This window comes from Delphinapterus leucas, chromosome 14 (assembly GCF_059928025.1).
Source record: "Delphinapterus leucas isolate spDelLeu-1000000601 "Yukka" chromosome 14, BTC_Dleu_Yukka2, whole genome shotgun sequence".
NCBI lineage: Eukaryota > Metazoa > Chordata > Mammalia > Artiodactyla > Monodontidae > Delphinapterus > Delphinapterus leucas.
This window is the reverse complement of record NC_143142.1, coordinates 56,971,911-56,990,114: the sequence shown is the minus strand read 5'-3', so window position 1 is coordinate 56,990,114 and position 18,204 is coordinate 56,971,911. Positions and strand designations below refer to the sequence as shown.

Here is an 18,204-nt window from a genome sequence, read left to right as displayed (position 1 = left end):
ATGCAGGGGACATGGGTTCGAGCACTGGTCCAGGGAGATCCCACATGCCGTGGAGCAACTAAGTCTGTGCACCACAACTACTGAGCCTGCGCTCTAGAGCCCGCGAGCCACAACTACTGAAGCCCGCGTGCCTAGAGCCCGTGCTCCGCAATAAGAGAAGCCACCACAATGAGAAGCCCGTGCACCACAACGAAGAGTAGCCCTGCTAACCACAACTAGAGAAAGCCCACACACAGAAACGAAGACCCAACGCAGCCAAAAATAAATAATTAATTAAAAAAATAAAAGATAAAAACCTATCCTCATATATTTACCCAACGTAAGGTATTTTTCTCAATCTATCTTCTACACAGCTGTTTTAAACCTTTTAATTAAAAAATAAAGCCATTCTAATTATTTTAGAGTACTTTGTTAGTTTCACAATTTAAAAAAAATATAAACTAAAAACCTCAAACCTTGAGAGAGCAAATATGAAAGTTTTTATATCCTTGAAAATACATAAACAATGCAGAGAGGAGCTGGTAAATGGGAGGAAGAGGAGAAAGATGTTCATCTCCCTATAACTGGGAATTTGCTTTTGCTCTAATCTCTTTTATTGCCAAGGCATGGAACAAAACCACCATACAATTTCCCCCAAGAAAAGTGGAATTCTCCATAAATGTTGACTTCCTAGACCTAAATTTGTGGTTCTAAATCTTTTGGGGGGGTCACAAGCCACCTCAAAAAGTCTAATAAAAGCTTTGAGCTCTGTCCCCGTAAAAATGTGCAAGACACAAAAGAATTTTGCATACAATTTCAGGGTTTTGTAGATTTCCTGATTCCAGTTTAAGAACCTCTGATACAATTATAGGAGTTTTGGTGGGTTGTTTTAGGTGTAATGATGATATGTAGCTATGTTACAGACATAAAGAAATATTTAAGTTAAGATGATACAATATTTGGAATTTGCTTCAAAATAACATTGGGTATAGCTGAAACAAGATTGGCCTGAGTAAGTAATTACTGAAGGTAGGTGAGGGAGCCCTGGAAGTTCATTATATTATTCTCTCTACTTTTACAGGTTTGAAATTTTCCAGAATAATAAGTACAAATACACATATATACTCGTGTGTATATATATCTAGCCACAAAAAGACTACTAAAGAAATTACACCATTAAAACAGTTGGTTTCAGTGTAGCCAGATCATCAGAGCTTAGGCTTCTGACCTCTCCACAAAACTTTTCCCAGTCTGCTCGGCCACACTTGGTAAACAAAGGGTTGTATCCTCAACAGTACAGCCTGGGAGTCCATGTGGCCACATCCTGTCCTCCATGAATACTGTGGGCATAAACTCCTTCACTGAGAGGCACACAACCCGTGTATCCTGTACCAAGCCTACCAGGGTACTGAATAATACTCACGAATCAAACATTAAAACTGCACCACACAATCTATCAAATAAGAAGTGTCAAGAGATTATATTAAGGACCTACAATACTGTCCTGGATAAACGGGAACTTCATGTTCATTACATTTACCTCGAATTCCAACAATGGCTTGCTAATGCAGCATGCTTAATAAACTTAAAAAAAAAGTTAGTTTCACATTTAACATAAACAACTGATCCAAACAGATGACAACATATCTCTCTCTAAAGATCTGAGTTCCAAACATCAGCTTAGACAACATCTCAGACTATCCAAAAGTGTTTCTGTGTTCAAGGGCATAGAATGGGAGCAAATTTAGAGACGTGTTTTTTGGTTTGGGTCATTTTGTGAACCAGTCAAGTTCTCATAAAAATATGCCAATATACTCAATACAAACATAAATTCACTTCCACCTCAATTAGGCAAATAAATTCACTTCCACCTCACTTCCACCTACTTTATCTGAGTAGGTTCCTACTTTAAACTATTTGATCATTGCTTATAGGTATTAAATAAAGAATTTAATTCCTCTGTAATCCCAAATAATACTTTCAACATCTATAAAGAAATGGGAGAATAGTCTGGAACCCACCATATTCAAGAAAACAACTTACTTCCATCTCATACTAAATGCTTTGTAGGATGTTCTCACTGGCAAGGCAAGAGGCTTCCCTTCTGCAAAAACTTGGCAAGTAACATAGAGGTCAGAACATGTTTCTTGGTACAGTCCTGAAAACTTCAACATTGGGTCTTCTAGAACAGCTTTATAACTCTTTTGTTCTCTCTTCCCTTCCAAACTTCCTCTGAAAGCATAAAAGCAATAATGTTTAGACACATTTTTAAAAGACAAACACAACAAATACTAGGAGTTTATGGTTATGTCACAGTAACCTTATGCTACCTGAACATTTTCCTATAGATGAAATTAAAGTCATTTTTTCATTTACTAAAGGTCTCCTAAAATACTAACATGCCTAAGATCATTCCTAACTTCATTAACATATTTCTTTATTTTAGGCTTCTTAATTTTAAACCCTGTCATCAACTCATCAACTCTTGTGTCTACCGTCTAGATGTCACCAGCTTTCCAAGCATTAGCTTCATTTTATTAATTTCAAGTTGACCACTTATTCCTGCAGTCTTTCAACAACATTTACTGTACTAAGCATAGAAGTCCAGAAATGAAAGACAAGATAAACAATACAGTGTTACAGGAAAATATTAAGTCCTTGCTCTAGGGAGAAAACTTACTTTTAATGCGTATTTTTTTTATGCTTTCATTTTTTTTTTCTACTATGTAGATATATTATCTAATCAGTTATTTAAATTAAGAAATACAGTGTTTTAAGTAGTAAAAAGATATGCATAAAATTATAAAAGAGGTAGGAACATTACTTGGAAATCAAGATTACATCATATATTGTGCCAGGCATTTTATAGAGACTTTCTTACTTACTTTTCACCATATTACCATGTTATAAAACATGAAGCAGACTCAGAGATCAAGCTTATTATCCAGAATCACAAAGTAAGTAACAGAGCTGAGAACAAAAACCAGGACAGAGGAAGCCAAAGCCAATGTTCTTCCCATTACCAAAAGATATATCAGAAAGTCTCAGGAGCACCTAGCGTGGCTTGGAGGTAGGGCTCGTAACCCAGATGGATGCCTGAAATGAGCCTGAACAATATATGAAAGATGAGAGCCAGAGGCAGAGTCATCCCAGAATAAAAGAACAGCATATACAACTGCAAAAAGGCAAGATAGTGTGTCTGACGAACTACAGGTTGGTATAGCTAAAGCATAAAGCTCGTGGAGAAGAAGCTAGAGATGAGAATGAAGTGTAGGGGGGCAATGAAGCCAAGTAGCCACCAAATTCAGTACAGCGCCTCACGCAAAATGAAAATTCAAAAACCTGTTAACTGAACAATTTGAATTGAGAGAAATATAATCAGATTTGTGTTTATGATACTTTGGCAGGAGTATAAGAAAGTAATGGATAGGTGGGACTGAAAGCAAGATCAGTTGGAAGACTTTCAATCAAAATTAAAAGGAAAAGGGTAGACTAAGGCTAGGGCAATGGGGTTTAAAGGGGGCATGGATCAAAGATACTGAGCAGGTAGATTCAAGACAACTTGTAAAGGATTAAACAGAGAAGGTGAGAGGGGGTGTCTGTATGAATCTGTATGACTCCTTTCCTGTCTTAACCAAAATCAATGAATGATGCTAACAATCACCAAAATAGGGTGAGAGAAGATAAGAGTTAGAGGGCATGCTAATGATGTGCTCCATTTTGGACAAGTTGCTTTTAAAGTGCTTTGGGACATCCAAAGTGACCATGTCTTGAGGGCAGTTTGATATTCAACTATGGCACTAAGAAAACAGACATCAAAGTGCAAGTTTTATTAAAACCACAGAAACAGATGAAAAGGCCTGGGGAACATAAACAGAATTTTAAAATTTACTATTCTCTGACTATATGATTCTAAACTGATACTTCCTGCCCTCCCCAAAACTAGTCTCAGACGCTAAAAGGTGGTTTGTACTGAATTTTGCCAAACTTCTAATTTATGCTTTACCTTTTCCTCAAAATACTCAATGTGTGTCTGTTAATAATGGACGAATTTTAAAAAAATTTTTCTTCTTTCCTTTTAATGTTCAAAAGTTTCAAAAAAAAAATTCATATGTCCAAGAAATACTGAGAAGAATAAGACTGAAGGAAAGTCCTTTACCAGATGATGGCAATACAGGTCCTGTATAACATCTACTGGTGTATGCTGTACAATTACTTTAAATGGGTGTGTAAAGTATTATACAAAGGTACAGTTTGGCATATTATTCTTACCACCACGAAATGAACAGTAAAGGACTTGTCAGAGTCTGAAGTAAGTAACTTCTGGAAACAATCATTCAAAGGAGCATCTAATGACTCAGAAAATGTATTTACTACAGGTATGTAGCCCTATGTCTGAGGCACATTTGTTGAATACTGATTAAAACATATGATGAATGATATTGGGATTAATAATCTGTGATAATTTATAATAGTTTTCACATATGAAAATACATCTATGAGACTGCCAATGGACATAATTTCCAACTTGGTGCTACCTGTTCCCCATCTCAGTTCCATTATTCTCATCTCAAGATGTCATGCCCTGGACCTTTATTTCAACTATGATACCCCAAGATTTTCCTGCAAGGCTCTCTTATATATTCTAGTCCCTTTACACCTGGAGCCCTCCTCACCTTTGACTGACTCCCAACTTCCCTGGCTAAGCAATGCCAGACTGTCGTAAGACTCAACCTAATCCTCTATCACCTCTCGTGTTTTTAGTACTACCTCCATGTGCTCAGCTACCTTATCTACCTGTATCTACCTCTTCATAATTTCTTCAGTCTCTATTCCACCTTCCAGCCCCGTTTTAAAGTAAGATCTTCCAATTATTAACGGCAGGACGACGATTTAACCAAGAATTGATTTCTTATCTATAAGATGAGACGGTAATAATCCCACAAAAGGTTGTAGTGAACAGCAAAACGCTTTTTTCAAAATAAACCCTGTGGGACTTACGAATTTATTCCTATCGCTGTCCTGCTCACTGAGACCACGTCCTCAGTCCGCGCACACGGCCCCTCTCCAAACTCCCGTTCACCTCCGTTTCCCTGGCTTCAGCCTTCCGGGCCGTCCGCAGGCCGACCATCAAGCTAATAAGCATCTTCTCTCCCCAACCCATAGGCCCCTGCCTCCCCGCCCCTGAAGCTCAGCAATCCCAGTCCCGGTCCCCAGATTCTCTTACATTTTAAGCTGCACGTTGATGTCCAGGTCACAACTGTAGATGTAGTGAAACTTCTCCGCTTCCCCCATGGCACCGCCAGCCAAGAGCAACACCAAATGCTGAAAACGGGGAGCTGGGACGACTCCGGCACTGAATTTGCAGAGCCGCACAACACAGGCTCTTCCGGTTCCGCCTCTCAGCCCTGGCTCCGCCAATCCCTGCCGGGAGTGCGACCCCACGCAGCGGAACTGCCCGCCCCTCCAAGCGTTCTTTGCGCATGTGCAAAGGGAGCCCACCATCTTCTTGAGTGTAAATAGAATTCCGGGAACGCCGGCTATTACCAGACTTCCTGTGTTCTTCCAGTGTTAGCGGTGGTTTGTTTCTTGTTTGTTTTTTGTTGTTGTTTTTTAAAGAAAATAAGAAACTGTCTTTTGAGCCTGAGCTGTTTCTAAAATCAGTCCGAAAGGAAATGCAGTTCAAAAAGAATTATCACAACTTTCACTGGCTGGAGGTTGGTTAACCAGGGAACAATCACAGGAATTAGAGTTTTAACAAGTTTAAATTTCAGGGCCCCTTCCAAAACGTGTAGATTTAATCATGTATTTGCTATCTCAAGCAAAGATTTCCTCTTTCCGTTATAAAGAGTGGAAGAAGGACTTACAAATATATAGTCTACTTTAATCAAAGTACTTGGGTGCTTGTTTACACAGGGTGTATTCAGACCCAATGTACCTTTGAAGACGTAACCCTTGTTAGAACCTAGAAACATCCAGTAACAGCTCTAGGACTCAGATTTCTGACCTCTAAACTCCTACAATGTTTATTTTTATATTTAATAGTATGTAAAATTGTAATGTGCATTTCCAACTAGATCCAAAACTCTTGGCAAGAATAGTGTGCCTCCTTGGTGCCTAATACATTGTTGAGTTTAATAATTCCTATTCATTATTATGGGTGATATTCAATAAATTCTCTGTTTTCTATGTATTTATTTTTAGGTGCCACATTGTAAGAGGGACATTGCTAGAGTATATATAAATTACTATAATTAGGGGAGAAGAAAAAGCTTTCAAGGAAAGATTGAAAGGAGTGTAGCTGTTTAACCTAGAAATCCAAAAACAATTGCTAATGCACAATGTTTTGTCCCAAGTAAATTTTCAAAAATATGTGTGGAAGCAACACTAGGGAAAAGCATGATAGTTATTCTCCTATTACTTACAGTTCTGACAAAAAGAGAGCCAGCTTGATTTGTTCCTAAGTATAACTATTACCAATGGTTGGAACTTACAGGAAATGTAATTTCAGCAAGCAAAGAAACTTGAACTTTCTAATCATCAGAGCTCCCAACAGTAAAACAAATAGTTACAAGTGCCATGTCTATGGCATAATTCCAGCGGTGGATGTCAGGTCTGATGTGAAACAGGTTTCTCAAACTTGAATAAAATATTGACAATTTGTAAAGAACTAAATTTTCTGATCCCAGTGCTGACTTAAATTACTTTTTTTATAATGTTATTTAATATATAAACCTGAGTAAACTTCATATAAGTACAGACGTATATATTTCTTATAAATTATTTAAAAATCGAATTTACAAATTAAATATAAAAACTTCAAATTAACAACCTTAATACAATACATAGCCTTTTTGCTGAAACTCTATTGCCTACAACATGAATATGGCATCGACTACTCTTACAGGACTGGTTCTTTGAAATGCAAGGCATCTATACTGCTGTATACCACATGGCACTTCAATTTTCTTGCCTCATTTTCTATTCAAATTACTATGAACTCTTCATTAGTATAAGTACCATGATGGTATTTGGCCTTTACTTGGCCCCCAAAGCATTTTTTGCCTTAGGTCTATCTCTGTCCTTTTTTCATTAGCCCATAACAGTTAAAGTCCCAACACAGTCAAAGGCAGAACACAGATAAAGATATAAAAATGAAATATCAATACTTAGTTCCAAGATATTCATTCATAGGATCCAGGATAGACTTATATTAACTTTTTAAAGGTAATCATCAAGAAAAAACAACATTAAGAATGTATTATGGGAGAATCTTAGAAGACTGGACTGTAACTGTCAAAGACATTAATGCAACAAGGAAAACTGGGCTTCCCTGGTGGCGCAGTGGTTGAGAGTCCGCCTGCCGATGCAGGGGACATGGGTTCGTGCGTGCCCCAGTCCGGGAAGATCACACATGCCGCGGAGCGTCTAGGCCGGTGAGCCAGTGCTCCGCAACGGGAGAGGCCACAACAGTGAGAGGCCCGCGTACCACACACACACATAAAAAAAAAAAAAAAAAAAAAAAAAAAAAAAAACAAGGAAAACTAATGTGCCAGTGAGGAGGATTCTGGCAGGTCGCAGAAGCATTTTAAAAGTCACAGAAACCAAAACTGTCAATGCCTTTCCTGGACCAACCATGGATCAGGAAGGTGTGGTTAGCAGACCTGAGTATCAGACTCCAGTTAGCAAGACCATGGGAAATGGAAGTCTTAGGCATCTTATTCTGAAAGGAAAGAAATGATGTTTTCTTTCCCATGTAATCTTTCCCATGTGAACTCATAAATATAACAGACACTTATAATTATAGAACACAGTTTGCATTGCAAGAACCCACAGCTCCACAGACCACACTGACTGTCTGTAGGAAAATAACTTTTTGCATAGGTGTTTTCTTTGTGTGGTAGGCTACTTCGTTGACTATTTTGTCTCATATGTAATTCACCTTTGTAGTTGCAGTTTTTATTCTGTGTTTCCTTTGTCATCTTTTTTCAATTTCATGTTTAATTATTCAAAATACAAATCTTAATGTTGGTTGAGAAACTTGTTGATAATGGTCTGTTCCTTCTAGTTGCCCAGGATTCCTGTCATGATAATTGTCAGCTCTGCACCCAATTTATTCTCTTTAGCTTGTAATAAAAAATTAACTCGTGGGCTTCCCTGGTGGTACAGTGGTTGAGAGTTGCAGGGGACACGGGTTCGTGCCCTGGTCCGGAAAGATCCCACATACCGTGGAGCAGCTAGGCCTGTGAGCCATGGCCGCTGAGCCTGCGCGTCCAGAGCCTGTGCTCCGCAACGGGAGAGGCCACAACAGTGAGAGGCCCGCGTAACACACACACACACACAAAAATTGACTTGTAGCTTAGAAAAGCAACCATCTATTATTGGCCTTCCATCAAGATAAAATGACTATGATATCGTGAGATTAAAATAACCTCATAACTGCTTTTTCCCCAATTAAAAAAATTGCCTTTACAAGTTTTCTAGAAACTCCAGGAGTTTAGAACCTAATCACATGATAGAACAGACAGCATTGTCAGGAAACTTGAAAAATCCTACATCGTAAGCCAAGACTTATGGCCATTTTTCAAGTGACAGTGTGGAAAAGATGGGCTTGAGAATGTCTCTTAGTGATCCTGGAGTAGGAACCCACAAAGACTGGGTGGTTCCATTCAAAAAGGTAATTTCTATCAGCTGCAAAAGGGAAAGGATCAAAAGAATGCATTTTCTGAAAAATAATAAAAGTATATTTTGTGTGTGAGCTCCTTCTACTCTGTAATAAAAGAAGCTCTTCTCTCGGTGTCACAAGTGAGGAAAAAATCCTGATAGTTGAATGACATCACTGTCAAGAATCTCAGCTATAAAAGAGGAATTGGATCATATCTCTCCCAGAAAGCATGATCAGGTCATACCCAAGGAACATGGTTGTGGGTTGAGCGATTTTTGCCTCCTCACCCCCGTCACTCAATAAGAGGAGTGATCTCTAGTATTCAGACCTTGGAAAGGAGAACTATAAAGCTGTGAGAAATATCTGGTGTTATTTATATTCTCTTGATTCAAGATTTTTAAAGATTTTAAAAACTCTGAGCCCCATAAACTCTGGGCTTTTACAAAACGTACTAGACCCTGAGAAAGTCTCCATCCTCCTCCCCTACCCTTGCTAAAAAACTATTAGATTTGTGTATTGCAAGCCTGAGATCGCTGCTTCAGAGAAGCCTCTTCTGACCTCACCTTCCTCCCCAACACTAGTTTAAGTCACCTCACTTGAAAATCTGTTCCTCCTGTATTATTCTTCCATAGTATTTTCAAGAGGTTCTATCATAATTATTCAGTCGATGCTGTCTCACTCGACTACAAGCTCTGCAAGGGGAGGGTTTGTGTGAATTTTATTTACCACTGTATTCTACTTTAGTTCCTGGCACAGAGCAGATATTGAATAAGAAAAGTAGGAAATAATCCAGCATTTGAAAAGCTACTATCTGTCAGCACATTAGGCCAGTTCATATATTACTTTATTTAATTATTTCAACAAAATAGTGAAGTAGGTGCCATTACCCTATTTTACAGAAAAGTAACTCTTTTTCCTCTTTTTTTTTTTTTTTTTTTCGGCTCTCCTCGCGGAGTACAGGCTCCGGACGCGCAGGCTCAGCGGCCATGGCTCACGGGCCCAGCCGCTCCGCGGCATGTGGGACCCTCCCGGACCGGGGCACAAACCCGTGTCCCCTGCATCGGCAGGCGGACTCTCAACCACTGCGCCACCAGGGAAGCCCCAGAAAAGTAACTCTAATATAGGTTAGGTGATTTATATATGATTGATAGCTAATAGATGGCAGAGCCAGATGTGTCTGACTTCAAAACACATGATATTTTACCAACCTATGAAGGAATATTCCAGAATAATTCCTAAACTTACTTTCTGCAACAGAAAAAATATTAATGGCAATTTCTATAGGATCCTTGGTGTTATTTAGCACTGCTATTGATCCTTCCGCCTCTCTATAGATTATACTCTCAGGTAAACATCTTGACTCGTTACAGATTAACTCCATGGAGGGAGGAGATTTCGGTCCACTCAGCATCTTTACAGGTCATCCATTTATTTAACAAATTTTTACTGACTGCTTAAAATGTGCCAAGAGCTACAGCAAGCATTGGATTAGACATTGGTCTGTCAAATCTCACTAGAGGATAGTATACCTCATCTGCATGTGGTGCCAACCCTGGCATCCCTCTGTGTATGTTTCCTATGTCACATGCAAACTATCCTCTAATATCATAGGTGACAAAGAGCTTTATTTCACTTGTTCTATAAATATTGTGGGATGATAATGACTTCAGACATTTCCGAGAACCCACTGTTGTTAGAAAACCCATTACAATAAGTACAACCTCAGCCCACATTATGTTTGATCTGCAATTCTGGTCTGTGTTCATTCTTTCCTTGTGCTTCTACATGCTCCAAAGGACAGAGATGCTGCTGTTATTTTTGGCACTTCTTATTGCCTTGCTTGTATGCATTTGTGTTTGTGCATGAATATTTAATCACAGAAAAGTTGTTGACCCAACATTCAGACTTGCTTCTCTGAGACAAAAGGAAGAGGAGCAATCAGAGCCTGAGTCCATAGACAGTAATTAGTGACACAACTAATTCCTCAGGATCCCTGGAGTCATTCTAAGTCACTTTGCCACCTACCCAGATTCTATAAAAGCACAGGGAAAGAGTGGCAGAGACCCTAAAAAGGAGGAAAGACTTCACTGTGTTGTAAGAATTTATCTTTCAGTGAAAAACAAAACAAAAATCTTATGTAAACACTAAAAGAAACCTTGGAATGAAAAAGAGGAAGGAAAAGAAGGAGAATTGCTTGCTTGAAAGTCAGCTTGGATTTGAGCTGTGCATTAGTGTGAGAGTTATGAAAGTTAATACTCTTTTCAGAGAGGAATGCTTAGGCTGGAGTTTGGATTTGATGAGGGAATAGGCAGAGAAAGACTAAATTAGAGAATGTGAGAACTAAAACACTTGAACTTTCATCTCAGGGAAAATTAGTCTGCCTGTAGGCCAAAGGTGAAACTTTGTCTCTCTTTCTGTCTTAAAGACTGTTGGAGGGGGCTTCCCTGGTGGCGCAGTGGTTGAGAATCCACCTGCCAATGCAGGGGACACGGGTTCGATCCCTGGTCCGGGAAGATCCCACATGCCACGGAGCAACTAAGCCCATGTGCCACAACTACTAAGCCTGTGCTCTAGAGTCAATGAGCCACAACTACTGAGCCCACGTGCCGCAACTACTGAAGCCCACGTGCCTAGAGCCTGTGCTCCACAACGAGAGAAGCCACCTCAATGAGAAGCCCTCTCACTGCAACGAAGAGTAGCCGCCGCTCGCCGCAACTAGAGAAAGCCTGCGTGCAGCAACGAAGACCCAACACAACCAAAAATAAAGATTAAAAAAAAAAAGACTGTTGGAGGAGGTCAGGAGAGGACTTGACCACTGGTCACTCCTAGAGCTGGACCTGGGCGATAGGAGGCTCTTTGCCCCTCCCCCATCCTTGGAACGTGTGCTCTTCCCACTGTTCCCACAGTGAGAGCCAGGTTCAAGGATACAGCACTGAGAGAGCAATGTGTTGTTGAGACCACATTGGATGGTGTATGTGACTGAACCCCATCAAGGCCTCTCTATAAATTCTTAAGATGCTGGTGGGTAGAGCAGATCCACTCCTGGGAGCACCACCTACCAAGAGCTGCCTCTTTCTTTGGTCTCTCCTTGCCCTCCGTGTATGAAGCCAGTTTCAGATTATACTCAGAAGCAAACCAACAGAGACAAAACACAGAAATGCTATTCCATACCAGGGCTCTTTACAGGCGTTAAGAGGAAAGGGAGGCTTTCCAGGACTTCATGGACTATTTAAAATTGGAGCTAAGTTTTAGTTGTTTTTTGAAATTATTTTCTATTTGTCTCTCAATGTTTGTTTGAACATATCAATTCTGAATGATATCCTTTCTCTTATTCTATATTCAGATTTTGCCTTTATCTTCACCCAGTAGTAGAATTGATTCTTGTTGCTAATGGCAGTTATGATCTATAAAATCACAGTGCACAGAATTAGTGAATATTGAAACATTGTTCATAGTGAAATTAAAGGCTTATGTTCCTGCAAGCCTCTGATCACATTTTTATCAAACATAAACATATGTAATGTTGTTTTATCTATGTTTCTTTTAAAGACACCTTATTTAATATACATTGTTCATTTATTAACATTGAACTCATGGCCAAGAGCACTATAACTCATGCCCCAGTGAAGCTTACCTAATACATGTGTTCTCTCCATGAGGCACGTCACATTCTTCTCGCACGTAGGAACACTAGACAGCACTTCAGCACTACACTTGGGGGCCATTTTAAACAGTGAAATCACTAATAAAAAGCACAGAAACCAAAAACAACAAACAAAAAAGCCACGACATGACACTAAATAGCAAAAAGGCCACTTTACAGTACGAGAGCTGAAATGAGAAGGCAGAGCGTTTCTTTGTTTGATCTCAGCCGGAGACATGTATGTTGGGTGACTCTAATTTTTCACTGCTCCATGCATGTCCATGAATGGCTGCAAGTATTGATTTTGGAAATACAAATAAATGTTAGTGAGCCAGTTAATTTTCAAATACAGAATTTGTGAATAATGAGATTTGACTGTATTTGTTCTCAGAAGAGAATGAAGAGCTTCTCTAGACCAGTGTGCATATGATTCACCAAATGAAGATTCTGTTTCAGTAGGCTTGGGTGGTGGGGCCTGAGAGGTTTCATTTCTAGTGATTGAGGCTAAGTCTGTCTTGAGCAGTACTAATCGGCACCATCCATTCCGGTTCATTTAGAAACACGGAAATTGAGTCCTGCAGAGATAAAGAAAATTGCCAAGGTCATACTGATAATTATAAAGTTGGAACTTGAGTACAGTGTTCCATAAGACTTTATAAAGGAGATGGACCTCTGATGCTGACAGGCACCAAATTAAATTTATGGTTGCGCTTCCTAGGAAGCTATGATCTGCTTTGGCTTCTCTCTGCTTCTCCCCTGTGCCATTCCTTTCCCATATCTCTTTGCATTTCTTAAAGGCCACCTCTGTGCTATGAGGGTCTTCTTAATACTTCTTAAAAAGAGCAAAATTTTCTAATAGAGTTTCTAATAAGTCAGGATAAGGGTCCATTCTATTTTTTTCTATCATGCATACATTTAATATATATTACAAGTTTGTCGCTCCCCTGCTCAAAACCCTTAAAGCCTCATCACATTTGATGGAATAAAAATCAGGTCTCTTGCCAGGGACTGCTTTATCTACCAGATTCTTCCTTTAGCCTCCTTCTGGCATGTTGTTTTCTACTGCTTCTCAAGATGGACCCTCTGCTTAGGCTCCAGACAACTGCAGTCTTCTTGCACCCTGTATTTCCCCACATATTTGTTGCTTATGCTGTCTTCTCCCTAAAAAGTCACCTCTTCCCTCTGTGAAATAATATTCATATTTTATGGCAAGACAAGGGAAAATTAAACATAAAAAATTTTCTCTGTTCTTTAGCCCCCCTTCTCCCTCTACCGCGTGCTATGTATCTGCATTGACTAAACCTCTCTTATCAGCAGAAATACCTCCTTAACCATAAAGAGTGACATTCTCCTAGAACAAAGAAGACAGCTCCTTAAAAGATAACCTTCCTTCTTGATCTCGTAAGGAGTCACGATGATTCACCACTTTGTACTTGCAGATCTGGATTGTGTAAACTGTCAGTGATACGTCATTTAATGAACTCTGTTTCAAAACACTTATATAACTGTGCTTTCTAATGGGTGGAGCTGTGACTTCTAATGGGTGGAACAGGTCTTGGAGCTTTCTGAGAGGCTGCTCCCAGGTTGTTAACTTCAATTTGGCTCAAATAAAATTTTCCACTTATTTCTTAGATTGACTGATTTTTTTGTTGACACATCATTGTCCCACTTACTTCAAGAAACAACTTCATTCTATTTAGCCATCCTTAATCTTCAGGCACAAATTTTCCAAACTCTTAGGTACCTTTGAAACCTCTACACTCATTGACATGCATATGCATGCACATTTGTTATCTTGTAGAAGTAACCCAGAGCCTAAATTAACTTATCTTTGTATTTTCCATAGCACAATAGCATGCAGATTTATTATTGCATCTGTCATTCATTCCTTCAGCAAATATTTACTGAGCATCTGCCATGGACCAGGGATAGCACTGGAAATAAAGTAGACATAGGTAGGTATTACCTCTGCTCTCTCCAAGGTACAGTCTCATAGGGAAGGCAGAAAACTGAACAAGTATAGTTAATCCTCATTATTCACAGAGTCTATACTTATGAATTTACCTACCCACTAAAATTTATCTGTAACCCCCAAATTAATACTCACAGCACTTTTGTGGTTGTTCACAAACATATGAAGAGTGGGAAAAATCTTGAGTCATCCAGAGAGCACGTTCCCATGTGAGGTCAAACAAAGCAATGCTCTGCCCTCAGCTCGCATACTGTAAAGTGTTCTTTTTGCAGCCTATTTAGTGTCACATTGTTTTTCATGTTTGTGTTTTGTACTGGAGACTTCACTGTTTAAAATGGCCCCCAAATGTAGTGCTGATGTGCTGTCATATGTTTCTAAGTGTAGATAGGTTGTGATGTGTCTCATGGAGAAAATATTTAAAGTTCCATTCAGGTATGAGTTACAGTGCTATTGGTCATGACTTCAATGTTAGTGAATCAATAATATATATTAAATAAGGTGTATTTAAACAGAAACACATATAAAACAAGATTATGTATTGATTGATGAAAATGTGACCAGAGGCTCATAGGAACCTAACCCTGTATTTCCCCTAGGAACAATGGTTCATATTCACTAATTCATTGGTTGTGACTACTTTATAGAATATAAGTACCACAAATAACCAGAACTGACTCATTGTTTATGATAAGCATGAAAGGCGATATAGTGCTTCTTTACATTTGTGGGGATCAGATGGGACAAAGAAGACTTTGCAGAGGAAGAAAGGATGAAGCAGAGATCTGAAGGATGAGTAAATGTTGACCAGGTGACTGGGGAGAAACATAGATAGGAAGGAAGGAAGAAAAGTGTTCTGTGCAGAGGAAACAGCCTGGGTTTTCTCAAAAAAGGATGATTGTAAAAAGCACAGAACACAATAGGAAGGGAATATATTAGTTTGCAAAGTTTGCTGTAACAAAGTATCATAAAGTGGGTGCTATAAAAAACAGACATTTTTTTGTCTTGTAGTTCTGGAAGCTAGAAGTCCAAGGTCAACTTGTTGGCAGGGTTGGTTCCTTCTGGGGTCTGTGGGGGAGAATCTTTCTCATCTCTCCCTTACTTCTGGTGGTTTGCTGGCAATCTTCTGTGTCCCACAGTGTAGGGAAGCATCACCCTGAACTCTGCCTTCATCTTCACATGGTATTCTCCCTGTGTGTATGTCTGTGTCCAAAATTTCCTTTTTCTTTTTAATAAGGACACCAGTTTTATTGAATTAGGACCCATCCTACTTTAGTGTGATCTCTTTGTAACTGATTATATCTGCAATGACTCTATTTCCAAATTTGAGTTTACTGGGCGCTAACACTTAAACGTAAGAATTTGAGGGGACACAATTCAACCAATAACAACAAGCAAAGGCAATGAAGGAGGGTGAGAGATAGGACCAGGACCTGGTAAAGAACACTAAAATGTTAAGGCTTCGCTGTAAAGGTAATGTAGCAAAAACTGTGCTTCAACAAAGAATATGCATTTTCTGCTGACATTCCTCCAGGTTATACGATTCTAGTGTTTCATAGTATTTGAGATAGTTTACTACTTTGTAGATTATAGGCAACTAATAGCAATGCAAAATAATTCCTACGGACAAATCCAAATTAATTTCCCTCCACCACCTTTGGAAAAAACAGTTTTGCCTTAATTTGCATATTCATGTCAATATTCTTGATCTAAAAATGTCAGGAGTAATCTTTGAATTCTCTTTTGAGCTGGTTAGGATGTCTTCCTGGTTACATCCTTAGTTAATGAGTAGAATAAAATTGTTAACGTGTCTTTATTTTTATATCTGTATGAGAGTCAAAATTTTACCTCTTTCTGAAAATTACCTTTTACAGGAACATGAATCCCTCAGTGGATGATAAATCAATAAATGAACAACTGCATGAATAAGTCAGGTTGCCTAGTAGGTAAACTCTCAAGAGGCAAGACAGTTTAGTTCTAATTAATAACCAGATTGAGAATGACGGTGTTGAACTTCATCTTGAGCCCTGTGTTCCTGGAATACAGGGATGGTAAAGAAAACCTCTACTCTCTGTGACCCAGGGAAATGGCTTACTACAACACAAAGACCCACACTTTTCTCTCTGTGACTTAGGTAAAACTTACTAATAAACAACTTTTTCTTTATGGAAAGACCAGACACAGTCCCTCTATACTTCTATTCTTTGTCTCATAAATGATTAACTGAACTGTTTATCTTCCCCGAATTAGCTAGACACAGAGAAAAATTATTTCCTATTCAGGTGACTGACTGAAAATCCCCCTGATTACAAAAGCAATCCAAACTGTAAGACCATCATACCTATAATTTTTCTACTTCTCCCAACAAAAGTCTAAGATGAAACCACCTTGATGAGAAACTCTGATCTTCAGATCTGCGATGTTCTCCCCATAGTAATAGTCTGAATAAAAGTAATTTCCTTCCCAGATTCCAAGTGCTTCCTAATAGCCCTGAAATTGGAATGAAATCTAGAATGTAATAGACAACTTGGAAGTTCAGTGAAATTATTGTTTCCTCTTCAACCTTAGTTCCCATGTCAACTCTATTTGGCTTCTCTCTTCCCATTCCATACCTGGAGTCTCATCCATAGTTTTTGTATCTATCACATTTGGGACACTGCAAAAGGGCTGATTTCTCTCTGCACTACAATCCTCTGATAAAAAATTTTAAATTCTTATTGGATTTAACTATTTATAATTAAATTAAATTTTATATATGTACAATGAAAAGAATTCAAAATTATGTGAAGAAAGAGAAAGAAAAATTCTGAAGGCAAAATTATACAACATGCTATTTTGTCTTTAAAGGTACTTTTTGCAAGAAGTTATTTAGTAGAGACACAGATGTAGAGAACAAACGTATGGACACCAAGGGAAGAAAGTGGTGGGCAGTGCGGGGGGAGGGTGGTGGCATGAATTGGGGGATTGGGATTAACATATATACACTAATATGTATAAAATAGACAACTAATAAAAAAAATAAAAAGCACAAAAAAAGAAGTTTTTTAGTATGAGATGAACATTTGATGATATGCATTTTAGTATTTGTGTTCCCAGCTGACTTTAGGATTACTGAAAGTGTTTTCCAGTGCAATGCACAGAAGCTATGGATTCCCCTTTCTACAGAAGACACCCCTTTAAAATGCAAGTTTTTCTTACACTGATTTAAATAGCTCTGCATTACTTAGAATCTTTCTATGATTGTTGATTTTTTTTTTCTCTTAGCATCACAAATCTCAGAGCAAAAGGAAAAAGACCTTACCCTTTTTTATTTCATTTGAACCAGATGATTTTCATGTTATATGGGTGAGGTAACCAGCATTATGAAATGGCGTAATGTATTTACAGGTCAGTATTACTGTACAGAAAATATAAACCTTATTTATTCAATACATGTGTGGAACACCTAGAATGTGTAATGTGCATTGTTATGCCTGTTGGTACTTTTTAAATTTAGGGTGCTACTTTCTTTGCTATTGTTTCACAGTTTGCTTTTTCATCCCACATTGATCAGAGGGACTATAACCTTTATTTCCTTGTATTCACCAAAGGTCCCAGAACAATGCCAGACAAATCTTGGCACTCAAAAAAAAAAAAAAAGAAGTATTGATATTAAATTGATTATCTTTTGAGTATTTGTTTCTAGGTGAGTGACAGTAAGCATTTGCAAATTTCCATTTGTAATTAATACATTAATATTTTAAATACTGAGACAAATAGTAAACTAAGTAACGTCAGAACATCCTACTAGAAGCAACTTAGATAAAAGTTTCTTTAAAAGTGAACCAATAAGTTCAGTTTTGCTCGTATCCCCAGGGAATAATGGTGATTAAAAGAAAAAAAAGCAAGAATCTTTATTTCTGTTTTGCCTTAGGTAAGAAGGGGTAGTAAGGCTCCATTCTGAAAGTT

At 38.5% G+C, this 18,204-nt stretch overlaps 1 protein-coding gene across 3 annotated transcripts in view; it reads right to left on the bottom strand.

Moving 5' to 3' along the window:
- Positions 1–5,339, bottom strand: part of PIK3C3 (phosphatidylinositol 3-kinase catalytic subunit type 3) — a 154,698-nt gene extending 149,359 nt beyond the window's left edge. For 2 of the 3 annotated variants that reach the window (XR_016387628.1, XM_022562649.3), the window contains exons 1-2: positions 5,207–5,339; positions 2,023–2,211 (exon numbers count right to left, since the gene is read on the bottom strand). Coding sequence is in view for 2 of the 3 variants with exons in the window: in XM_022562649.3 (XP_022418357.2) it covers positions 2,023–2,211; positions 5,207–5,274 (257 nt within the window). In the remaining variant the exon portion in view is untranslated. The remainder of the gene's footprint in view (positions 1–2,022; positions 2,212–5,206) is intronic. The other variant, XM_022562648.2, reaches the window with a different exon arrangement.
- Between the last annotated feature and the right edge of the window lie 12,865 nt (positions 5,340–18,204).